This window comes from Canis lupus, chromosome 32 (genome assembly GCF_048164855.1).
Source record: "Canis lupus baileyi chromosome 32, mCanLup2.hap1, whole genome shotgun sequence".
Lineage (NCBI taxonomy): Eukaryota > Metazoa > Chordata > Mammalia > Carnivora > Canidae > Canis > Canis lupus.
Window position 1 is genome coordinate 19,747,889 of NC_132869.1, and position 26,770 is coordinate 19,774,658.

General features: G+C 34.9%; 1 protein-coding gene across 2 annotated transcripts in view; it reads left to right on the top strand.

The window, feature by feature from the left end:
• The window catches only part of USP8 (ubiquitin specific peptidase 8), a 66,336-nt gene that overhangs the window by 7,937 nt on the left and 31,629 nt on the right, over positions 1 to 26,770 (top strand). For both annotated transcript variants that reach the window (XM_072808477.1, XM_072808478.1), the window contains exons 2-7: positions 9,124 to 9,292; positions 12,241 to 12,385; positions 16,840 to 16,925; positions 18,382 to 18,544; positions 20,977 to 21,019; positions 23,666 to 23,810. In XM_072808477.1, the coding sequence (XP_072664578.1) occupies positions 9,189 to 9,292; positions 12,241 to 12,385; positions 16,840 to 16,925; positions 18,382 to 18,544; positions 20,977 to 21,019; positions 23,666 to 23,810 (686 nt within the window). In that variant the 5' untranslated portion in view covers positions 9,124 to 9,188. The remainder of the gene's footprint in view (positions 1 to 9,123; positions 9,293 to 12,240; positions 12,386 to 16,839; positions 16,926 to 18,381; positions 18,545 to 20,976; positions 21,020 to 23,665; positions 23,811 to 26,770) is intronic.

The window sequence follows — 26,770 nt, forward strand, 5'->3', positions numbered from 1 at the left end:
TTGAACATTCTTTTATAAGTATCAGTGGGATTATTGTAACAACAAAAAACTGCTGCTGCTCTTTTCCTTGTTTTTACTGTTGTAGCCAAAATAAATTGTGAATTCATTCAGTCATACTGGCCTTAATTTATTTTATGTCAGTCTCTTGAGATCTCTTAAAAGGCTATATGCAGGGGATCCCTGGGTGGCGCAGCGGTTTGGCGCCTGCCTTTGGCCCAGGGCGCGATCCTAGAGACCCGGGATCAAATCCCACGTCGGGCTCCCGGTGCATGGAGCCTGTTTCTCTCTCTGCCTGTGTCTCTGCCTCTCTCTCTCTCTCTCTCTCTCTCTGTGACTATCATAAATAAATAAAAATTTTTAAAAAAACCTTAAAAAAAAAGGCTATATGCAGCAGAATGACTTCTCAAGAATTTAACACATTAAATTTCACATAGATTTAAATTGCATGTATATCCTTCTTTGCTTTCTCATTTGATTAGGGAAAAATACTCTTTACACTGTACTTTGACTTCTGCAGAAATCTGTGATTGTAGAAGCTCAAATGGCAATTAAGGCAATGCTGTAAGTATTTTTAACACTAAGCATCTTATTTGACAGTAACTTCTATAATTTTGTGAATGAAAATGAAAACAACTGTGGTACTTTGATGACATTATCAGAGAAAATTTTATTTATTTCAGCTAGTCTCAGAATTACATAAGGACAGAGGTGCCTGGCTCGCTCAAGTCAGTAGAACATGCTGCTCTGGATATCGGGTTGTCAGATTGAGCCTCACACTGGATATAGAGATTACTTAAGAATAAAATCTTAGGGGCATCCGGGTGGCTCAGTCAGTTGAATATCCAACTCTTGATTTTGGCTTAGGTCACAATCTCAGCTGTGAGATCAAGCCCTGGTTGGGCTCCATGCTCAGCGTGGAGTCTGCTTGTCCCCCGCCCCCCGCGTCCCCCACTCCCCTGCTCGTGTGTGCGCTCGCTCGCTCGCTCTCTCTCAAATAAATAAATAAATATATTTTTAAAAAATAAATAAAAATAAAATCTTAAAAAATCCACTAATGTTAGAAAAATTAACTTTTAAAAAGGATAGTCTTTCAGAAACCGTCAATATAAACTTTGTCATGATAATCATCCCTGTACTTTCCCTCCACGTGTCTAATCGTTAGCTAAGTCCTCTACCTTTCAACGTCTCTTGTGTCTGCCTCCTCCATTCCATCTCTTCTGTCCTAGTTCTGACCTTCATCATCTTTCCTTAGGATCATTATCATAGATTGCTGGTGTCTTCTTTATCTCTTAAAGTCTAACTCTGTAGTGTTGTCAGTTTGGATCATATAACCCTCTTCAGAACCTTATGGCTCTCTATTACCTTTAGAAAACAAAGTAACTGCTTTATTGTGACATTCAAGGCCTTCTACTTTTTGTTCCCAGGCTATTTTTTCAATCTTTTCTGTCTAGTAGATCCTTGTTTTTTGTCTGTATTGCCTAGTTCCCAAAGATGTTCTTTACTTTCTTTTTTTCCCCCTCATACAGTACCTCTTCTCTATCAAAAGCCTTCTATCAAGATTAACATAAATTCTGTCTTTTCCAAGAACCCTCTGGTCATATTTAATCTTCCTTAATTTTTCTTATTGTACATTATTTGTAACTCTTTATAGTTGGCTACCTTACTGTGTTTTATTACCACTGCTTACAACTTTTTCTTTCACAGTAGTTTTTTTTAACTTTTTGGGTAAGGGGATCACATCTAATCTTTGAGTTCCTGGAAACACAATGTCTTTTATACAGCAGGGTATATGTGAATGTTTGAATTTAACCTTGAGATAGCTAATAGTTTACTATTTTAAGTTACCTAGGTAGCATATGTAGTTTTTAAATGACCTGTTTTCCAAAGATCCAAGCTTTAAAGGTAATCATGAGATATAGATTCACCTGAACATATATTCTAGACCTTCATTTTAGGAGGTTAAAATCAATAGCTTTCTTTTCCCAGCTGATAAATTTTTCTTTTCCCAGCCGATAAAAATGACATAAATTGTCATGAATCAACAAAATAGACTCTGAATTTTGAACATATATCCTTTGGTTAGACCAATAGCACTTGTGACCCAAATGAAGGGTAGAATTGGAAAAACAGATACTATCTGACTGGTACCTGGCTAATCTACCTAATTCTGGCTTTAGTCCCTTTCTTAGTACACTTGGTAGTATCCCCATCAAAAAGTGGTTGGGCTTTTGGGGAATTACATTTCAAGAGGTAGCCTGAACCGGGAGCAAATGTTGGCTTTCGATCAATGAAGTAAGCTTCAGATCTTGCTGAACTAGTTGAGGGCAGAAGAGTCAAAAGTAGCTCTTGTAACTGTTAATCTTACTGTCTTCTGGCCCTCATTAATAGTCCCAACTCCAGTGTCCCCTGCCTCTACCACATATCTCCTTAAACACCTTCCCAAAGAGTTAGTTTCTTGACCTTACTGTGCTTTACCTTAGTATGTATTTCTCCTCAACTGTTGCTTCTTCTATTCCAGTAGAAATCATGTTCCTGGAGCAACATCCCAGTGTATCTCAACATTCTCTTTTTTATTGCCAGGTTGTTGTTTTTTTTAAGTTGTTTGCAGTATGTTTACAATTCTTTATTCCTTAGTGCTCTGCTCTTGGTTCCATTTATATCACTGTACGGAAGCTGTCTGTATTCCAGAAGTTTTATGTATGAGGCTCTTCCAATATTCCACATATATTTTAAATTTTTTTTAATTTTTATTTTTCTTAAAGATTTTATTTATTTATCAGAGAAAGAGAAAGCACAGGCAGGGGGAGGAGTAGAGGGAGAAGTAGGCACCCCACTGAGCTGGGAGTCTGATTCAGGGCCCCATCCCAGGATCCTGGGACCATGACCCAAGCTGAAGCCAGTATAGTTAATAGTTTTCCTTAAAATTTTTATGAAGCCTGGGTAGTTCAGCGGTTGAGCATCTGCTTTTAGCTTAGGGCGTGATCCCAGGATCCAGTCGAGTCCCACATCAGGCTCCCTGCATGGAGCCTACTTCTCCCTCTTCTCCCTCTGACTATGTCTCTGCCTCTCTGTGTGTGTGTCTCTCATGAATACATAAAAATCTTTAAAAAAATAAAATTTTTATGAAATACGTTAAGTATGTTACTTATATTCTTTTATATGTTAGAAAGCAGTATAATAAAATGATTACCATGTGATCACCTTTGAAAATGCCACCCAACTTGAGGATTAAAACCTTACTGATATCCCTAAAGCTCCTTGCATGTGCCTCCTGATTACATCTTCTGGCTCCCCAGAAATAGAATTTTATGTTTATCATTTTCTATCTCTTTTTTTTTTTTTAAATTTTTATTTATTTATGATAGTTACAGAGAGAGAGAGAGGCAGAGACACAGGCAGAGGGAGAAGCAGGCTCCATGCACCGGGAGCCCGATGTGGGATTCGATCCCGGGTCTCCAGGATCGCGCCCTGGGCCAAAGGCAGGCGCCAAACCGCTGCGCCACCCAGGGATCCCTTCTATCTGTCTTTATAGGTTTACCTCATTTGTATCCTTAGGGAACTGTTCATTTTAGTTTGTTTTTAAACTTTATACAACTGGTGTTATATGTATTCCTGCTTTTTCACTCAGAGTTGGGGGGAATAGGCAGGGAGTGAGAATGTGGTAGGTATGGAATGAGAGGTGGTCGGTCTGTGGTTAAACTGTTTATCCTGAGAGTCAAAGACCATGTCTTATAAACCCATTATATCTTTAACACATAGTGTAGTGTTTTTTGCAAGTTAAGATACTCAGATGATGCTCTTGTTTCTATAATTGTGAGGAAGTCCAATGGATTCCTGTCATACTCTTTACTTAGTGGGTGCTTTTAGCTGGTTTGGAGATGAATTGTTGATGAATTAGTTATCTAACTAGAAGGACATATTTAACATTTGTTGATCCTTTTGGGAGTGATGGTGTGATCCAGAAGTTTTTTTCCTTTGCTATCACTATTAGCTTTAGACACAGAACACAGAGTGGAGGGAAAAGTGTAGAAGGTATTTATATATGAGATCACTGTCTCTAAACGCATAGATATGCAACTGCTAAATAAAGTGGTTAAACGTAGTTTGTAGATACATAGAGCAACTATAGATGGAAAAAATTGAATGTTAACTAAATGTAACATTTAGAGAAAAATAGCTAGGTTTGGTGACTAAGACAGTGAGTTAATTTCATGGAGTTAGAAGGGATGAGTTTCAAGAAATCACAAAGTATTCGTATTTAATACAAAACGTGACTTGAATCAAAGCAAATCAGAGCACCTTTCAATTTTCACAAAAGTGAACAGATGCCTTTTCTCCATAAGTTGTACCTTACTCAGCTTTTCAGGATTAGATATTTATTGATGACCATTCATCTAATAAAAGTGTACTAGTAAAATCAAGAGCATTAAGATAGTGAAGTGATAGGGAAAAAAAGTGATAATTTCTTAAACACATTAACGTAACTACAGGCATACCTTGGAGGCATTATGAGTTCAGTTCCAGACCACTGCACTAAAATGTATCACAAGAAAAAGAATCAAATGAATTGTTTTGTTTCCTGGTGCATATAAAAGTTATGCTTATTATGCTGTACTATAAGACCTAACCAAAATGGATCTCAGTAATATGCCTGATAGAGAATTTAAAGTAATGGTCACAGAGATACTCACTGGATTTGGACATCAGTGAGACCCTTAACAAAGAAAGAAAAGAAGAACCAATCAGATACCAATAACACAATAAATGAATTAAAAATACGCTTGACGGAATAAGTAGCAGGATAGATTAAACAGAGGATGAATTAATGACCTGGAAGCAGAGTAATGGAAAATAAGCTGAGCAAAATAGAGGAAAGAAAATTTTGTAAATTGAGAATAGTCTTAGGAACTCCTTGACTCCATCAAGTGTAATAACATTCATGTTATAGGGATCCGAGAAGAAGAAGAGACAGGGGACAGAAAAATTTATTTGAAGAAATATTGGCTGGAAACTTCCCTAACTTAGGGAAGAAGACAGATATTCACATTTAGGAGGCACAGAGATTCTCCCCCAAAAATTCAATGCAAGGAGATCCACACCAAGACACATGGTAATTAAAATGACAAAACGTAGTAATAAAAGAAAATTTTAAATCATCAAAGAAGAGAAAAAAGGAAAACCCCATAAAGCTATCAGCATATTTTGCGGCAGAAACTTTGCAGCTCAGGAGAGAGTGGTAGGATACAGTCAAAGTGCTGAAAAGAAAAATCTGTAGCCAAGAATACTCTATCCATCAAGACTACCATTCAGACAAGAAGGAACAATAAAGACTTTCTCAGATGATCAAAACTGAAAGGAGTTCATGACTACTAAACTAGCCCTACAAGAAATAAAGGGAACTCATTGAGTGGAAAACAAAAGACCGTGAAAGTATGAAAAGTAAACACAAAAGCAGTAAAAATAAATATTTCTGTAAAAATCAGTTAAGGGATTCATAAAATATAAAAATATGTAAAATGTAACACCATATACCTAAAATATGGGATAGAAGAGGAGTAAAGAATAGGTTCAAACTTAAGCGATCATCAACTTGATATGGACTGCTATGCAGAAGATGGCATATATAAACCTAATGGTAACCAAAAATCAAAAACCAGTAATAGATATGCAAAGAACAAAGAAAAAGGAACTCAAGTATATCACTAAAGAAAGCCAACAAACCATGAAAGAGAGCAAGAAAAGAAAGGATAAGAGAAAAATCTATAAAAATTAACCATAAAATAAGTAACAAAATGGCAGTAAATACATATCTATAATTACATTGAATGTAAATGAAGCAAACACTCCAATAAAGACATAGGTGGCAGATTAGATTAAAAAACAAGACCTGGGATGCCTGGGTGGCTCAGTGGTTGAGCGTCTGCCTTTGGCTCGGGGCGTGATCCTCAGTCCGGGGATCGAGTCCCGCATCAGGCTCCCTGAAAGGAGCCCGCTTCTCCCTCTGCCTGTGTCTCTGCCTCTCTCTGTTTCTCATGAATAAAAAACAAAACAAAACAAAACAAGACCTTTCTATATGCTGCCTATAGGAGACTCATTTCAGACTGAAAGAGGTTAAAGTGAGGGATGGAGAAACATTTACCGTGCAAATGGAATGCCAAAAGAAAGCCAGGGCAGCAATTCTTTATGTTGGACAAAAAGTAGATTTTAAGACAAGTCTATAACAGAGACAAAGACATTAAATAATCACAAAGGGGACTATCTGACAAGAAGATAAAACAATTGTAAATATGCACCCAACAAGGAGCTCCCAAATACATAAAACAGTTAATAGCAAGCATAAAGGAAATAATCAATACTAATACAATAACAGTAGGGGACTTTAATACCCCATTTACATAGGCGGACAGATCATCCAAGCAAAATCAACAAGAAAACCGCTTTATTTTACTTTTTTTTTTAACTGTTTAAGTAATTTCTACACCCAGCTTGGGTATAGAAAACTCATGACCCCGAGATCAAGAATCACATCCTCTTCCAACTGAGCCAGCCAGGCACCCTGGAAACAGTAGCTTTAAATGACCACTGGACCAGATCGATTTACCAGATGTATTCAGAACATTCCATCCTAGAACATCAGGCTACACATTCTCCACAATAGATCACATATTAGGCCACAAAGCAAGTCTCAACAAATTCAAGATCAAAATCATACCATGCATATTTTCTGACAACACTGTGAAATTAGAAACCAATCACAAAAATCTGGAAAGAGCACAAATATATGGAGGTTAAATAATATGCTACTGAATAATCAGTGAATCATCCAAGAAATCAAAGAAGAAATCAGAAATTACATGGAGACAAATGAAAATGAAAACACAATGGTCTAAAATCTTTGAGATGCAGCAAAAACAGTTCAAAGGGGAAGTGTTTAGCAATACAGGGCTACTAAAAAAAAAAAGAGAGGACCCAAATACACAAAAATTACAAATGAAAGAGGAGAAATAACAACCATCACCACAGAAATACCAACAGTTGTAGAGAATATTATAAAAAATTATATGCCAACAAATTAGACAACTTAGATAAATTCCTAGAAGTATATAACTTATCAAAACTAAAGCAAGAAGACCAATTACCAACAAGGAAATTGAGTCAGTGATCAAAAACTCCCAACAAACAGAAGTCCAGGACCAGACGACTTCGTAGGTGAATTCTGTCAAACATTTAAGGAAAAATTAATACCATTCTTCTCAAACTATTCCAAAAAATAGAAGAGAAAGAAAAACTTCAAAATTTATTCTGTGAAACCAGTATCACCCTGATACCAAAAACAGATAAAGACATAAAAAAAAAAAAGAGAACTACAGGCCAGTATCTCTGATGAACATAGATGCAAAAATCCTAAACAAAATACTGGCAAACCAAATCCAACAACACATTAAAAAAAAAAATCATACACCACAATCAGATGGATTTATTCCCAGGATGCAAGGGTGGTTCATTATTCCAATCCATCAACATGATACATTACATCAGTAAGAAAAAATAGAAAACATTTGATCATTTCAATAGACATAGAAAAAGCATTTGAAAAAGTACAACATCCATTCTTAATGCTCTCAACGGAGTAGGTTTAGAGGAAACATACTTCAACATAATAAAGGCCATCTATGGAACACCCACAGGACAAAGATGTCCACTCTCACCACTTTTATTCAACATAATATTGGAAGTCTAGCCACAGAAGTTAGACAACAAAATAAATTATTTAAGACATTCTAATTGGTAAGGAAGAAGTAAAACTTTCTCTATTTGCAGATAACATGATACTATATATAGAATACACTAAAGATTTTACTCGTATGTGGAATTTAAGACATGAAGGGGAAAAAAGAGACAAACCAAGAAACACACTTTTAGCTATAGAAAATAAGCTGATGGTTACTATGGGGAGGTGGTGGAATGGGTGAAATATGTAATATGGAGTAAAGAGTACATTTATCAGAAAGAGCACTAATGTATAGAATTGTTAATCATTATATTGTACACCTGAAACTAATATAACACTATGTTAGCTAAACTGGAATCAAAGTTGAAAAATTAAATAAAAGTACCTTATTTCTAAAAAATATTGACCATGACCTGAGCTTTTAGCAAGTCATTCATAATCATTAATCAGAGATCACTATAACAAATATAGTAAACAAGTTTAAAATATTGTGAGCTTTATCAAAATGTAACACAGAGACAAGAAGTAAGCAAATGTTGGAAAATGACACCGAGAGACTTTGTGCACTGTTGCTACAAGTCTTCAGTTTATTAAAAATGCAGTATCTTGCAAAGAACCGTAAAATGGAACACAATAAAATGAGGTATGCCTATATTTATTTGAATTGTAATTAGTTCTTCAAAGCAGTAGACAATGGTATAAATTTAATTGAGTTCCTCTAAAGTTTTCATTTGTGACACTTAATGATTTTGCCAGGACTCCTCATTGATGTCTGCTCCTGATCTGCCCTATGTGCATTCCTGCACATGTACACAGCTTAATTGATACATACTCAGCTTTTCTTCCTCTTCTTTATTTTGTTTACTACTTTCTCCATCTTCTTAGAACTTAGCAGAGCATAAGAGGAACAAAGGATGTAATGAAGCATCAAAGAACTTTTTAGAGTAAACCAAACTACTTGGGTATATTCTGTTCATATATCTCTGGCTCCATGTAAAGTGGCCCTGCCTACTCCCCATCCTCCACCAACTTGTTTCTTTTTATTAACTGGTATTATCAATGAGAAAGGGAAATATTTCTTAATGAAACTTCTGTTTGTGATCTATATATTAATGCAGATTTACCAGTAGAAAATGTAAAAGCTCTTACTCTGTTAATTCCTTTAACAAGAAAGATTCTTAATACTTAAGGCGAAGTGATAAAATAATTCATTTAGTTAAATGAATATTTGAAAAAAATAATTGATACCCTGAATATCTTGAATTTCCAAAATGAATACGTAAGATAACTTAAAATTAACTCTTTTAACAAAGGATATGGTGTAGAACTTTTATGTTTTTTACTGTTCACTTATTTTGTTGTTAATTGAAATTATGTTCATTTTGTTTCAGAAAAGAACTACTTTTAATAAGGTACACCATCCATTGTCAAAGTGGAAAAGTAAAGATTATTCATCATGCCTGCTGTGGCTTCAGTTCCTAAAGAACTCTACCTCAGTTCTTCACTAAAAGACCTCAATAAGAAGACAGAAGTTAAACCAGAGAAAATAAGCACAAAGAAGTATGTATTCTTTGCTAGTTTCACTGAATCATAAGTTTTTAGTTCATTCCCATATTAAATGAGTTAGATAAGTAGTCAGTTTGAAGTTTATTTGAAAAATGGCATCATCACAAGAATAAAGTAAGACCTCCTTAGAGAAATTCTTTTTTTTTTCCTTAGAGAAATTCTTAACCATATATATATATATATATATATAATATATATATATGTTCTGCTAATATACATATTTTCTGTTCTCCAGACAGTATATCCGATTATAAGTTTAAGAGGTAAAGGCAGGGGTTCTACAGAAATGATTTAGCCACAGTTAATGTCTTTTTATAAAATTGTATAGATACACTTATTTAAAGATCCTTTTTATTCTTGTATATTTCACATGTAAGATATGACCCTAGCATAGTCTTTCTTTGATTGAAAGAGGAGAAACATTTTTTTGTCTAATACTTAGCAAAGTATTAATTTGTGCCAATTTGACATGAACTTTCAATCTAGAGATTTATGTATTTTTATTTTTGAAGACATGGTCCATCTGCCTGCTGAGTAAGGTAGAGGCTAGAGATGATATGTTACTAGTAATGACTACAAGATCCGTCCTGAGCTAAAATATAATAGTGAGAAATCTAGGTATTTTGGTATTTACTGGAAGTAATTTTGCTAAAAACGAGGTATTAGTAAAATTGTTAACTTGTTGATAGTTCTATCTCTGTTAAGGGACAAAAGGCAATAGCAGAACTTTTCCTCTGAATTAATTTTGACTGACAAAGAAGATTTGGAGAAAAACAAGTAAATACATTATGAATAAGGTTGGAAATAAGGGTTTCAGAAAGAAAGGTGGATTTAGCCAGCCATGGCTTGGGTCAGGCAGATTTTAGAAATCAGAGAAAAGAGGTATTTCTTGATTCCTCCATAAATGGGAGGCTCTAAAAAACAATATGTATGATCCCAAATGAACCTGTGAAGAGGCATCTAAAGAGACCTATGAATGCACAGGGACATCTTTATGAGTCATTTTCTAAAGGAAATAGAAAGTGGAAAGAAAGAAAACAAAACATCAGGGATGAAGAGGAGACAATAGTAGGAACTTTAAAGAAGGTCAGAAAAGAAAATCCCAAAATGAACTGATATTTCTAACCATTACAAGTAGGCAAAATGGGCTGTTAGAAAAGAGATCTTTTTCAGGGACAGAAAGAATGAGAAGCATTGGCCTACTTCTTGAGCTAAATTGGTAATACTGATGGGATAACAGAGAAAGCAGCTCTGTTTAACTCCTGTTGGTAGGGTGCTTGGGTGGCTCAGTCCGTTAAGTGTCTGACTCTTGATTTTGGCTCAAGTTGTGATCTCAGAGTCGTGAGATTGAGCCCTGTGTTGGACCCCACAAGGAGTTGGCTCCCCCTATGGAGCCTGCTTTAAGACTCTCTCGCTCTCTCCCTCTCCTGCTTTCCACTCCCACCTTCTCAAACACGCTCTCTAAAAATAAATAAAAATCTAAGAATAAAAACTTTTGTTGAATGACTTTTAAATAGGAAGCAATGGGAAATATAAATTATTATTTTATTTAAAATAAGTTATTGATAAAGCACATTATATATAAGCACTGGTACTATAGCCAGGTTGCTAAAACTTTAGTCTTCAGTGATTGAATTCCTTTTGCAGAAATGCCTATTTTATTAATTTGATTTTTAAAGACTGTTAGGCAGGCAAATGACTTTAGAATGAATGCCACAGCTTCTTCAAATATTTTACCAAAGTTGAATTTTAAGATGACTTATTTTTAGGCTTTCAGTCTCATTTTTGGGGTGCCTGGGTGGCTCAGTTGGTTAAACATCTGCCTTTGGCTTGGGTCATGATCCCAGGGTCCTGGGATTGATCCCTGCATTGGGCTCCCCACTTGGTGGGAAGCTTCCTTCTCACTCTCCCTCTACCTACTTGTGCACTCTCTGTCAAATAATAAATAATAAAATCTTAAAAAAAAAATCTCTCTTCCTTTCAGGACCAGTGAATCAGAGTACAGTTTGGTCATTTTGTAGAAAACTTTAACCAAGTAAAAAGATCAAATTCCTTTCCCTTTCCCTGTCCCTTGTTTTTTGGATTTTTAGGTGGGGAGATTTTTACAACATAGTAAGGGGTGAGGAGATTTGAAAAGTATTTTAACATTAAAATAATAAAGATTTTTAGCTCCCCTACTTCAGTATAAATGGTATGGAGTTATGATTTTTAATGGTAGACTATGAAAGGGGCGCCTGGATGGCTCATGTGGTTAAACATCTGCCTTTGGCTCAGGTCATGATCTCAGGGTCCTAGGATTGAGCCCCCAGTCGGGCTCCCTCCTCAGTGAGGAATTGACTGCTCCCTCTCTCTCTCTGCCCTTTCCCCCTGCTCATTTTCTCTCTCTCTCAAATAAATAAATCTTTTTTTAAAAAAAATCATACAGTATAACTATTATATGGCTGCCTAAGGACCACTTGTCTCAGGATTATGCATCATAGCAAATCTTTTAAAACTGGGCTCAATGCATTTTAACTGTTTGTTTTTGTTTTTAAAGATTTTATTTTATTTACTCATGAGAGATACAGAGCGAGAGAGAGAGAGGCAGACACAGGCAGAAGGAGAAGCAGGCTCCATGCAGGGAGCCCAACATGAGACTCGATCCCGGGTCTCCAGGATCACGCTGTGGGTTGCAGGCGGCACTAAACCGCTGCGCCACCGAGGCTGCCCACGTTTTGAACAGTTTGATGTTATATAAACAACTATTCGGAAGCAGGAGTATTTATTTGTAGGCTAGGGGAATTTGCAGGTGCATCCAGATGCGTATCTAACTTTGTATCGGTTACAAAGTAATGCGAATCTAAATTATGAAATTCATGTTACCAAGATTCTCTGTAGACCTTAAACATGATTTCCCTCCACCATGTGTCAAGTATTTTAATTATTTTTTTCTCTAATTAAAGTTATGTACAGAGTGCCCTGAAGATTTTCAAGACAGCAGAAGAAAGCAGATTAGATCGTGATGAGGAAAGGGCCTACGTACTATATATGAAATATGTGACCGTTTATAATCTTATCAAAAAAAGGCCCGATTTCAAGCAACAGCAGGTACCTTTTATTTTTGCATTTTTATTTTCTAAGTTAATTTTGCATAGTAGAGCTATTGATTTTCTCTAAAAGTTTTAACTACTACTGAAATTTAGATCACATTATGCAGCATCAAGTTCAAACTCTTATGTGGATAGAAAAAGCAAACTAAACATTTAGTTTATTTGTAAATGTATATATGTGCATACAACCACACTATCTACATATACCTAATTTGCCTTTAATTAGTACAAGTTTATAGCAATGTACAGATGCCTAAATTTTCTGTTACAATAAATAATTGCCAAGTCAAGTGGAAGGATTCAGTTTACTCATGCATTAAATAAGAAAAATGTGACTGCAGTCATACTTTCTCAGGATTCAAGATTTAGTCACCTATTTTGTGTATGTGTTTGTTTTTATTACGGTTTATTTGAGTGTAGTTGACATGCAGTGTTACATTAGTTTCAGGTATACAATATACGGATTAGACAGATTTATAGACTGTGCTCTGCTCACCATAATGTAGCTACCATCTGTCACCGTACAACATTATTATAATATCATTGGCTGCATTCCCTATGCTATGCCTTTAATTCCTGTAACTTATCCATTCTGTAACTGGAAGCCTATCTCCCACCTTCCTTTACCCATTTTCTCCATCCCCAACCGCCCCCCCACCCGGACCACCATCAGTTCTTTGTGTTTACAGGTATGATTCTATTTTTTGTTTGTTTATTCATTTGGGGGTTTTTTTGTTTTTGTTTTTTAGATTCTATATGTGAGTGAAATCATACAGTATTTGCGTTTCTCATCTGACTTATTTCATTTAGCATAATACCCTATAGGTCCATCCATGTTGTCACATTACACAATCTTATCTTTTTTATAGCTGTGTAATACCGTGTGTGTGTGTGTTCATGTGTACACACTCCCATCTTCCTGTTTCATTTGTCAGTCTCAGGTTAGTCAGTCACTTGTTTTTATGTGACAGGTTTTATATTTGAGTGACATTGTAACCACGTTAAAGACTTCAGTTAATACTGATTGCTTGTATTATTATTATTATTATTACTACTACTACTTTTCCTTTTAATCCTTTGAGCAGGTTCCTTTCCTCCACTTTGCTGAAGCCATGGAGAGGGAGGGAAGGTGGGAGAGCTGTAAATGGATAAAGAGAACTAATGACTAGGGTAGGTGTTGCTAGAGAAAATGGTTGCATTTCAGTTGCAGTAGAAATAGGCAAAAGAAGAACATAGCAAGTAGGTTAAAGAAATTGGAGGAATATTGTGTTGGTGGTTCTGTCTTTACTTAGGAGCAATCTTGCTACCAGACAATAGTACCAGAATACTGCTTATAGGTTTCCTACCTGGTTGAGAAGCCTTTTTCTTTTTTTAAAGATTTTTTATTTATTCATGAGACAGAGAGAGAGCCAGAGGGAGAAGCAGGCTCCATGCAGAGAGCCCTATGTGGGATTCGATCCCAAGTCCCCAGGATCATGCCCTGGCTGAAGGCGGCGCTAAACCGCTAAGCCACCCAGGCTGTCCCAAGAAGCCATTCTTGAATTAATATTGAGGGGTTTTTTGTTGTTCCCTGGTGAACAGTTGACTTACAGAAATGAAAAATGTTCTTTTATTCTTTGAAATAACTTTTTTTTTCAGAGTAATGTGACCAAATGATTTCTTTTGGTTGTTAAGGGATGACTTTAATGTTTTACTTAATAATGATAAATCACTGCTGGAATTTCCTCTCACCAGCAAAGTTATGTTAATAATAGTCACAGGGATTTAGATCTAGCTTTGAAAAGGTGACCTTTGCATTTGGAGGTTCATCCTCCTGACCACAGAGGACTAGATTGGTCGTATACTTAGAACATTCTTGGGCATACCTATCTGTAGATACAAAGACCTGCCAAATTCAAACAAGCTTCTGCATGCTTTGATGGTTTTTATAGTATCTATTAAAGTGGAATTGCTTTAAAAAGAAGTGCAAAGTGTTTAGTAAATATTTTTGAAAGATTTGCAGCTTTGAATAATTCACTAGTTTTGATGTATGCTGTTTATGGTGGTAGGGGCAATTTTTTATGTATTTACTTTTTGCTGTATTTTTCTAGTTAGTAGTTTTTTTCCTTTGAGAAGATTGAGAATGTCTTTGTAGCTACTTTTTTTTTTAAACTTAAGATTAGGAATGAAGTTTAATCGATAAGAATTTTTTTCCATTTCCACAGAGTATCTATTGCATTTCCAAAGGGAGTAGTTGAAAGTTGCAGGAGTTGGTCAGCTTAGGAAGCTCCGTGCAAAGGCTCAGGTAACTCAGGCTGTTACTTCATACACTCAAGTTGTTTATTTGCTTTGTCTAGGGTACACTTCTGCTTCTACCTTAGAATTTTTTGTTTTGTTTTGTTTTGTTTTATTTAGCCCAACATCTCCAGTGCACTTCAAGTTTGTAAAGTGTTAAATTTACTAACTAGATATTATTTAAGGCAGAATATGATGTCAGATAGGGGCAGAATGTAATGCCACCAGTCTTCTTCAGAAACTTGTATCTTTCACTCCTGTTTTACTTGAGGGAATATTTAAGATTTAGATAAAATGTTAATTTAGCAAGCTCACTACTAAAGGACACATTATATTTCTTACTCATTGAAAAATCAGTTTATAATTTTTTCAGGATTATCTGAAAAGGGAGAGGAAGGCAAATAATAATGAAAATACTAGTGTAGCAAAGTCCTGGTAAAATTAGAATTACATTTTCAAATCTGTATGGCATACATGATCACTCATCCTAATTATTATTGGTAAGCCTTCTTATTTGTGAAATCTTAATACTTATTTGAATTTTTATGTTTAGAAATAAGAAAGTTCTACTTGGGTAAACTTGAGAAACATTTTTGGTTGTGTAAGAATTGGATGTTATTTTTCTATTCTGCCAATTGTCAGTACTTTTGAAAATATTAATTGTGCTTCTTTAAGAACAAAGAGATAATATTGACAAGAAACCTCACTAATATTAGGGGAGTGTCTTCTAAGTTTGTAACAGCAATGCCTAAATGCCAAACAGTTTTTTCAGGATTTAAACAGGGTTAAGCTGAGCTTACAGGCCAGCTTTTTAATAAGTTCATGTCAAAAAAATTAATAAAACAAGTCATGGTACTTTTTGCTTTTGTGTTTTATTTTTATGAGAGAAATCTTACAATAGTGATTAAATTTTGTTTTCTATTAAAAGCATATTGCATCAAAAGTCTAGACATTGTGGCAACTGAAGTTTTCAGTTGATACAATTTTGAAAAAACTGTATACTTTTATTGAAATTACATAGTGAAGAGCCTTTTAATATATTTAGTCTTTATTTAGAATAATAAGCCTAATCAAAACATGATGCACTTTTATTTACTTAAGTATTCTCTACACCCAACATGGGGCTCAAACTCAAGACCCTGACCTTTAGAACAAGAGTTGCACACTCTACCAACTGAGCCAGCCAGGCGCCACAAAACATGATCTTCTTTTAAGCTAGATAAAATAGCTGTTGTCAAAAGATTTACCCTACCAGCATCTAGTGACTGCATCTCAGAGAGCCAAAGATGGATAACTGGCTTCTTGGCTTTTTTATTATTAAATCATTTGTGATAAACTGTGCTACTAAGCTCTATTTCAGAGTCACACTGTCTGGTTGTACCCAATTTGATAATTAGATCCAAAAATCAGGTAGCTGGGTCTCACTGTGTTACTGTCATGTCAAACCAATCTTGACTTGAAAATATCTTTGATTGCAGGATCTAATGAATGACCTCTTAGAGAAATGATTTTTTTTAACTTTATTATGCTTTGTTAGTAAGTTATGTGCCAAACCTTTTAGGTTTTTATTAAGATTACATTATTAATTATTTATTTCTACCATTTGACTTTTACTCAAAGTTTCCTCAAGTGTGAAACTTGTTAAATGTCAAAAAAGTTTTGACTCCAGTTGAGAGGAGGTCACTATTATAAGATAAAGGTGGAGGCAAAAATATCTCAGTTTAAAACAAGTAAAACAAAATAAATCCCATGCTGTAGGTCAATATACAATTTGTTTTATGGCTTCTGAGACTAGAGAAAAAAAACTGAGTAACATACTTAAAATAGGAAAGTATATTTTGCTCCTAAAAGCTTTGCTTTTGGGCACTTATTCATAAATAGCAGGAATACGATTTATACTTCTTAAAGCTGTCTTCCAATTATCAAAATTATTACCTTTTACGGTTTTTTTTGTTTGTTTTTACAAACTAATGGTATGAAGAGATACTTTTGAAACATTTGGAGAATAAGTTGTGTGTTTATGTAGGATAAAAGTTTAAAAAAATACTTCATTCAATCATAATAATGTTTTCATCCAACCTTTCCTTTACATAGCACCATGATTTTAATGTTTTTAGCAATAGTGCTGTGTACAATGGCCAGTACTAAAAGTATGGGATGATTTTCTTGTAATTTTAGGACTACTTTCATTCAATACTTGGACTCGCAAACATCAAAAAAGCTATTGAAGAAGCTGAAAGACTCTCTGAAAGCCTTAAACTCAGGTACAGACTTTATTATAAAATCTTTAAAAGAACATAAATTTAGAAAATAAAAATAGTATTTAGAACTTAATCTGACCATGCATATGAATCCCAATTCCTAGAAATAAATCTTATGTTAACTGGAGCAGAGAAATTAGAATCTTTTGCCATACTACCTTTACTATGTTCATGTGTTACCATTCATATTTTTTACTGAAAATCTAAAAGTATTTAGAATGACAGATTAAGGTAAACATTCATGCAGTAGATTGGAGCTCAGATCCAGTTTTTTCTAACTCTCTGACAGGATTCTTCATAAAAAATATAATTCCTTATTTACCCCAGGTTGTAATGTGCTCTGGACATTGGTATTATGGGAATGAAGTATTTACTATTAGTTTAGGACTGACTACTTTGCAGTAGTTATGTGTGTTTAAAAACAGACCTAATTCTAATATTTACTGTGACTGACTTACCAGGCTTATGAAGTAATTAGATATTTAAAACAGTATGCTTCAATTTTTAGTTATTAGTCATTCCTTAACGAAATGAAAGGGAACGTTTTTCTTTTTCTTTTTTTTAAATTTATTTATTCATGAGAATACACAGAGAGGAGAGAGAGAGAGAGGCAGAGACACAGGCTCCATGCAGGGAGCCCGACGTGGGACTCGATCCCAGGTCTCCAGGATCACACCCTGGGCTGAAGGTGGCGCTAAACCACTGAGCCACCCAGGCTGCCCAGGGAACATTTGTCTAAATGATTTTTCGTGCTTAGATCAATGAATTATATACATCATAGTCTTTACTTAGAAATTGTTTGACTTAATGTATTCCCTTTATCCCTGAGAAATTACTAATCTTGGGACTGGAATATGTTAAGGTGGTTGATACGATTTAGAATCACCATTCTCTTTCTCCTTTAGCCAGTTAATCACCTAAGTAAAAAAGAATTTCTCCTAATCTTTGGGTTACCACATTATTGATGTTTCTCTTGGATTTCCTAGTTTTTCCCTACTTGTACTATTACCAAAGATATTCCTTTATCTTCTAAGTATTAAGGCCGTTTTCTCACTTATTTGTTATCTTTAATTTTTTTATATTCTGAATTACTTTGTAAGTAGATGAGTCTTTAGAATTAATTTCAAGAGTATAAATCCTTTGAAAGAGAAATTGCAGCAGATTTGAATTATTAAAAGGTTGAAATTAGTGGGAGGGTAAGAACAAAAAGCAGTAAATAGCTTTAACCTGAGAGCATAGTGTTTCTTCAAGATTTTGGGTAATTTGAAATCTACATAGGGTGAATTTATAAGTTGTGGTTTGTAATAGAACACCAGCAGAGTCAAGTATCAGTGGGAGGGACAAAGTATGCTGCCATAAAATACCCCAAGGTAGGGAGACTAATTTTATGGAACTGGAACTCCTTGACTTTTCATGATCATAAGCCAAGGAACACATCTTGACTTCTTTTGTCAACTAGATATGAAGAAGCCGAAGTTCGGAAAAAACTTGAAGAAAAGGACAGACAGGAGGAAGAACAGCTGCAGAAACAGAAAAGGCAAGAAGCAGGAAGAGAGGATGGTGGCACATCAACTAAAAGTTCCTTGGAAAATGTAATGGATTCCAGAGACAAAACCCAAAAGGTATTTCAAATTTATTCTGTGAAGTAAAAAGACTGGTTCTTTTTTTCAGGTGATTTGCCTAAGGCGAGTGACATAACCACTACAACACACTTTTAGGCCACAAGGGTAAAATTTAATGTGTTTTTATTAGAAATTGAATTAAATATTCTAGCTTCATTTGATTCCAGGTTCTTTTGAAGCTTCTACAGAACTCTATTCTGTGTGTTATTTGTTTTTTTGCAGTCATTGTATACTTGATTAGAGCAGTAGAAAGAGCATTTCAGTGTGATTCAGTATATGTGAGTTCTGGTCCCATGTCAAGTCATGCTTAACCATTCTAGGACTTCGTTTCCTCATTGCCAAGTGAAGATCTTGAAATAGGTGATCTTTAAGGTCTCTTCTTTCTAATAAATGTAATTTACATAGAAAAAGACTTGGTATATTACTTATTTGGTATACAACCTTATCTGTTTCCAGGGTCTCATACTGTCCCCTTTGCTTTTTCTTCCTTTCTGCCCCTTTCCTCTTCCTCTTTTGTTCCATTTTATTCAGTGACTACTTAGTAATCAATCTAGTGACAGCATTTGTTTGCCAAGAACTGTCAGTGACTCAATCTGTACCTGCCAGCTACCCCTGTATCTCCTTCCCTTTACCTTCTGAGAAACCATTCTTCTTAAAATATAATTTCTTTCTTTTCTTGTGTGTGTTTTTCCTAAAATATAATTTCTTATGCGCTTTTGAAATTCATGGAAAGATTTCTGCTTTACTTTTTCTTAAGGATCTTGTATCTTTCAGCTATCATTTGTATGTGAATCACCGTTGGTTTCGTTAAGAAATAGTTGTTCGGGGCAGCCCCATGGCTCAGCAGTTTAGCACCACCTTCAGTCCAGGGTGTGATCCTGGAGACCCAGGATCGAGTCCCACACAAGGCTCCCTGCATGGAGCCTGCTTCTCCTTCTGCCTGTGTCTCTGCCTCTCTCTCTGTCTCTCATGAATAAATAAATAAAATCTTTAAAAAAAAAAAAGAAAAGAAAAGAAATAGTTGTTCTATTACTTGTGACATTGTAGACACTATGTAAAAAGAAGTAAGGAAGTATGGCTTGTTGATTTTAGGAACTCATAAGATAAATAACACTGCCTTAGGAGATATTCTTTTGTAGGTCAAGTGGTTGATGCAGATAAATAACAAGATTTCAAATAACATAAGAAAGGGAGTTGTAAATCTTGCCTTTCCAACAGGAGAGCCAACTCCTTTTTATTATTTTTACTTTGTTTAGCCTTTTTATACTGAAAAGGGAATACTATTAGACACATTACCTAGTTGCCAATAATCAACTAACATTTGTCAACGTTTTGTATCTGCACCTCTCCCCTTTTGCTGGATTATTTCATAGTAAGTTCCAGATGACATATCATTTTACTCCTAAATATTTCAGTGTGCATCTCAAAGAAAAGGGACATTTTTGTAATAATGACAATGCTGTTTTTTTACCTCACAAAATTAACTGTAATTCCCTGATATAATCTAATACCTAGTCTTTATTCACATTTACCCACTGTCTTATGATGATAGTTTAGAGTTGATTTGTTTGAATTAGGATCCAGACAAGATCCACTCAAAGTCTTCTGATTGGTATGTCTCTTAAATTACGTCTCTGTAGTAGTCTCTGCTTGAGTCCCCCCCCCCTTTCATTTTTTTTATTTCGTGAATTTGACTTTTTGATATGGATCAGTTCTGTGAAATGAACCAGCTACATTCTGGTTTTAACTGATTGTTTCCTCCTTGTGTCATTTAATCTCTACTTCTATCTTCCATATTTCTTGGAAGTTCAGCCTAGAAGCTTCATAGGATTCAGGTTCAGTTTTTGCTTTTGGCAAGAATGCTTCATAGGTGATACTGTGCACTTCATACTGTATTATATAAGCAGGCATATAATATACATTTCTTTTTTAATTTTAGTGATGCTAAAATTGATCACTAGGCTCAAGTGGGTCCTCTGTAAAATGAATTAGTACCTTGGAATCATGTGGTCTTGGTTAGAAAAATACAAATTTGTAAAACTTTGATTACTTTATTTTTCTTTAATAATGTAATACAGAACTCTGAAATGAATAACTAGAATTTTTATTTTATTATAAGAAATATTGTCATTAAATTAAATATTAAGTTTCTATAACAGTCTGCTTTTATATTCTATTTAGCCTTTAACTGAAGAAAATTTCAAGGAAACATTACATGATTCTGATTTGCTGCTAGTTATTTCAGCTGTTTTTTGCTGCCAGATAACCTGATGCAGCCATGACTGTCCCGTCTGTATTTTAATAAAATGCCAGTATTCCACACACTTCATTTTCTAGGCTTTCAGTTTCGATGAAGTAATAGAGTTGAACTTTCTGTTTCTATGAATATGTTTACTTCTATTAAAGTTGAAACTTTTTTTTCTATGAAATAGATAAATGGTGAAAAGAGTGAAAAAAATGAGACCACAGAGAAAGGTAAGCGTGTACAGAAAGAGAGTCCTTTCGGGTTATTGAGATCTTCTTTTAATCAGAATAAGCTTCAGATTTTACATTGTGTTTAGTTTGTATGTAAGCTTTATCATTTTTTTAAGTCTGTACAATTATATTGAAAATGTGTTTATATTCTACATATATCATGGGGAATATTTATGGTAATATGTAATTAAAAACATCAAAGCCACAGTTTATACTTTTCAGGTTATTTGTTTTTTCCCCCAAGATGTAGTTTATCATAGCAGTTAAGAGCACAGACTCTCTGAAGTCACACTGCCTGGATTTTGAATACTGGCTTCTCCTTTGAATTTCCATGTGATTTTAAGCATGTTACTTACCCTCTCTACCTTAACTTCCCCATCTGTAAAGTGAGGATAATAGTAGTATCTATTTTATAGATTTATTGTAAGTATTGAATAAGTTAACATATGTGAAACTGTTAGTAACTTTATAGAAGTAAACTTTATAAAAGGATTCATGTATTAGGTATTACAACTTATGATTCTAGTTTGTAGACCTAATTTTTTTTAACAGTCTTCTCCACTTCCCTCAAAAAAATCTAAACCAGGGGAATCCCTGGATGGCTCAGCGGTTTGGTGTCTGCCTTTGGCCCAGGGCGTGGTCCTGGAGTCCTGGGATCGAGTCCCACGTCAGGCTCCCTGCATGGAGCTTGCTTCTCCCTCTGCCTGTGTCTCTGCCTCTCTCTCTCTGTGTCTCTCATGAATAAATAAATAAAATCTTAAAAAAAAAATCTAAACCAGTAATTTGGATGTTAATACGTAGATGGTATTGGTATTCTAGTCACAAATAGTGACCTAAACAGAAAGACTCAGACAGTTGCATAAGTTTTCCTCTCTCAGAAAAGGTTCAACTTAGGGGCACCTGGGTGGCTCTGTAGTTGAAGGTCTGCCTTTGGCTCAGGTCATAATCCTGGGGTCCTAGGATCAAGACCCACCTCAGGCTTCCTATAGGGAGCCTGCCTCTCCCTCTGCCTATGTCTCTGCCTCTCTCTCTGTGTCTCTCATGAGTAAATAAATAAGATCTTAAAAAAAGGGGGGTTCAACTTAAATATTAATTTTATGTAACACTAAAATAAATTCTCTATTTAAAATACTTCTGTATAGGGATGCCTACGTGGCTCAGCAGTTGAGCATCTGCCTTTGGCTCAAGGCGTGATCCCAGAGTCCCCGGATCGAGTCACACATTGGGCTCCCTACATGGAGCCTGCTTCTCCCTCTGTCCATGTCTCTGCCTCTCTCTCTCTGTCTCTCATGAATAAATAAATAAAATCTTTAAAATAAATAAACAGACCAACTACTGTACGACAGGGGCGTCTGGGTAGCTCAGTCAGTTGAGTGTCCGACTCTTGATTTTGGCTCAGGGTTATGAGATCGAGCCCCGTGTTGGGCTCTGTGCTCAGCAGGGCATCTGCTTGAGATTCTGTCTTTCACTTTTCCTCTGCTCCTCCCCACCAAATAATAAATCGTTAAAAAATAAAATATTACTATACAGAAATTTTAAATATAATATAGTAAAATACCTTCATAAAAGTTAACAATTCATTCCAAGATTTGTTTTTATCTATGTTTTTTGTATCTCATCCTGCTTAGGTATTACTTTTCTAAGTGGTTTTTTCCCAACTTAGACAGTTTTGTCATCAAAATGATCTTGATGGTTAGAGAGGGAAGTAGGATGGTTATTAGGTGGGTATTTTAGCTTAGGAGATGCTGTGATTACGTTCTTCTCACATCTCACTCCCAAAATAGTTCTTTACATTTTAAGCTCCCTTGTAGTAACTTTTTATTTTTTTTAAATAGTTTCTTGTTTATTTATCTTTAAAGTTTTTATTATTGAAATATAGTTGACCTTGTGCTTTTTAATCTTCCATTTCAAGTGGTAGAAGCTGGAAGAAGATAGCAGCTAACAAATATTTATTTTGGCTAAATATTAAACGGCTAGAAAGTAAACATTTTAGGCTTGGGGGCAAGGGGTGCTGTCGTTCTTGCTATCACAGCAAAAAAACAGCCATAGACAACATGTAAACACATTTGTGTAGCTGTGTTCCAGTAAAAACAGGTAGCCATAGTTTGTCAACCCTTGATAAGAACACAAATAACAAGCTTTTGGTTTATTCTCTAGGAATACTTGAAAATCTAAATGTTTTTCAAATTTATCCCTCATAAGACCACCTCAGAGATTTTTTTGAAAAGAATTTAGGACTTGTCGAGAATTTTTGAACCATAGATGTTTCTTCTGATTGACTTTTGTCAAATGATTTAATTATTAAAAAGAGAGTAACAGTATTTTCATGAGATACATATATTAATTTCCTTTACTTTGTACCAACAACAGAGCCAGCACCAGATGTGGTTGTAACCTCGAGCATGTTTTCGTATTTAGGCCTTCAGAAACAACATTGAATAGTTTCTTGATAAATGTCAAAAACACAAATTATTTTTAATGTTAGTTTAAAAAATAATAAGTAGTATGATGGGATAGCAGGTATATGACACCTAGTACACTTCAGTCTTCTAGAGAAGAAATGATTAATGTCCTGTGTTTACTGATATGACAGCATGCAAAACTAGGTGTTTCTTAATTGCTTATATTGTCTCTTTTGATTCCAAGGGACAATCACAGCAAAGGAGCTGTATACAATGATGATGGATGAAAACATCAGCTTGATTATAATGGATGCACGAAGAATGCAGGATTATCAGGATTCTCATATTTCAAATTCTCTCTGTGTTCCTGAAGAAGCCATCAGTCCAGGGTGGGTCATTGTGTATTTAGATAAAATGGTAAACTGTGGACAGTAGTAAATGTTATTAACATCCAAACTACGTATGATAGAGTCAGTTGTTTTCCTCCTGTTGCTCCTTAATGGCACACTTTATCCTTTGTCTGAAGGGTAGTGTAAAGGACACTCTGGTTTGGCTGTTTTCTTCTGTTTGTATCATTTGTGGTCTTAAAAGAGAAACGATGCTGCCTTTGTGTGCCTTCTCTCTTGAGGTTTTGGTTGACTGATTTCTTATTTTCTATTTATGAGCTTATGAGCATATGCACCAAATTGACTAAAATTGTGAACTAATTGAATTGCTTTTTCTTTTGAAATGCCCCATGTTATTATCTGTGTTAAAAGAGTACACAGATACTTTTGGGAAAAAAAAAAAAAAAGTAGCCGAGTGATTCAGTAAGTGGATAGACTCTAAAGTCAGGCTATATTCAGATCGTAACTGTCTCTTATCAACTACATTGCTCTGCCTGTGACCTCGCCTGTCTAAGACTATGTTTCTTATCTGCAAAACAGGGGTAGTAATATTACCTGTTTTAGAAGTTTTAAGAAGTTTAAGTGAGAAATTTCATGCACACACACTTAGCACAGTGCCTAGTACTAATAAGGACTTCCTAAAAAGATTTTTCTTTTTCTGATAAGGCTTTAGACTATAAAATAATTTAAAGTTACTTGCATGGATATATTCTGTATTAAAAACTATCATAATAATAACAGAGCTAAAACTCCATATCCAGAGCCATTTTTACTGTTTTGAGTGTTATATAAATTATATAACCTCTTTGGGTCTTAGTTTATGGATTGGATTAGTTAAAATCTATTATCTATCATTTTAAGACCTAACTTAAACAACATTGAGAAGATACACGTTTAAATTAGATAATAAAATTTGCATAGTTTTTGGCATATTGTTGATGCTTGACAAATGTTTGACCTAAAGAATAGGGCGCTTTGTAAATACGCTGTTTAAAAGCAAAACTGGAGTGTTTAGTCTAATCAAGTAGGTGGGAATATATTCCAGGATTTGAAAAGACAGAACTGTAATTAATTAATCTTTCGATGGTCTAATCTGTAGTAACAGAAAGCTGGTGGTTTTTGTTGAGCTTAAGTGTTTCCCAAAATATGAGAAATTTGACTACTATGAAACTCATGATGAGTTTAGGTTGAAGATTAAGGAACAATGAACTATATGCCAAGAAAATTATTCCCCTTTAATTTTTGTTTCAGTTTTTCAGGAGGAGTTGTAGGAAGTCTCAGTTTGGTGCTAGCATTCCTCTTTAATATTTGCTAATCTCCTTCCTTAGAGAAAGAGCTAGCTGATTATAATTATTCTTTCATTGTTTTTTTTTTTAACATTTTAAAACAGTATGGTACACATACAAAAGCACCCCTTTCCTAAGTATTTAGCCCTGTGAATTTTCAAAAACTGAATGTACCCATTTTGCTAACATTGAGACCAGAAATAGAGTATTACCATCACTCCAAAAGCCCTTCCTACACCCTTTGTTAGTTACTACTACTCCTCCCACCAAAGGGAACACTCAACTTCTAACAGAATAGATTTATTTTTGTCTGTTTTTATATTTTATATAAAAAGAAATACACAATCTGTAGTCTTTTGTGTCTGGCTGCTGCTTCTTTTTTTTTTTTTTAAGATTTTATTTATTTAATTCATAAGAGACACAGAGAGAGAGAGAGGCAGAGACACAGGCAGAGGGAGAAGCAGGCTCCCCGCAAGGAGCCTGATGTGGGACTTGACCTGGACTCTAGGATCATGTCCTGAGCCAAAGGCAGACACTCAACCGCTGAGCCACCTAGGCGTCTCGTGTCTAGCTTCTTGTACTCAACTTTGGGTTTGTGAGAGTCATCTATATTGTGTATAGTTGTGGCTCATTTATTCCCATTGCTATATGCTGATTATTGTGTGAATATAGCATAATTTAATTATCTATTTTTATGACTTGTTAGATACAATGCTGTTTTTCCACAGTTATAGGAATATAATTTTCCTATTAAATTTAAATAAAGGGTCACTTTAAGTAATTAAATTAATAATTAAGTTAAAATATTAAATAGGCAAAGTAGAGCAAAATTGCGCTAGCTTGTGAAGATGATACACAAAAGACTGAAGTTTGGTATGTATTGGTTAATACTATTATTTTCTAAAGTGTTTTAATATAATACTAATCTTGAGTTTTTAGACAAAGAGTATTTAGGCAAATATATATTCCCAGAGTCAGAAATAGTCCTTAAGAATATGACATTTCAATATTTTCCATTCTTTGTTGACCAAACATCCTTTTGATCACTGTCTATCAGGTAAGAATATTATGAGACAGGATTATATATTTTTTCTTTATTTCCAAGAAGATATAGTAGCCAACATTGTTATATAGGAACAAGGTTTCTTTTAAATAATCTAAACCATTTTGTCTTACTTATGAATATTGAGTGCACCGGTCTTAACTTGCCAGTAGCATTACATGCTCCTTGCCAGCAAGCATTAAGATGCTTATGTGCTTTACTAGGAATAATAAGGAGTTCCTTACCTGGAGGAGTCTGTATTATTTATTCAGTCATTCAGTAGATAATTTACTGAGCACTCATTTACCATGGGCTGGATTGCTATGGTTAACAGGGAGGTGAGGTAGTAAAACTTGATATGTATGCCTATGTATGCCTACTGTTAATAAGTGCTGTGGACATGGGTGTGTCAAGTGTGTACACTGGGTATAGGTATTAAAATTTTAATCCAGAAAGGCTTCACAGAGAAGTTATAACTGAGCAGATCTTGAGGGGATAAGGGAAATGAGTGATGCGGTTATCTGAGGGAAAAGAATTCCAGAAAGAAGGACAACAGAAGCAGAGGCCCCTAGGCTGGAGTATACCTTGATAACCAGGAACTATGAGGGAACCCAGTGGCTTGCGTGGAGTGGAAG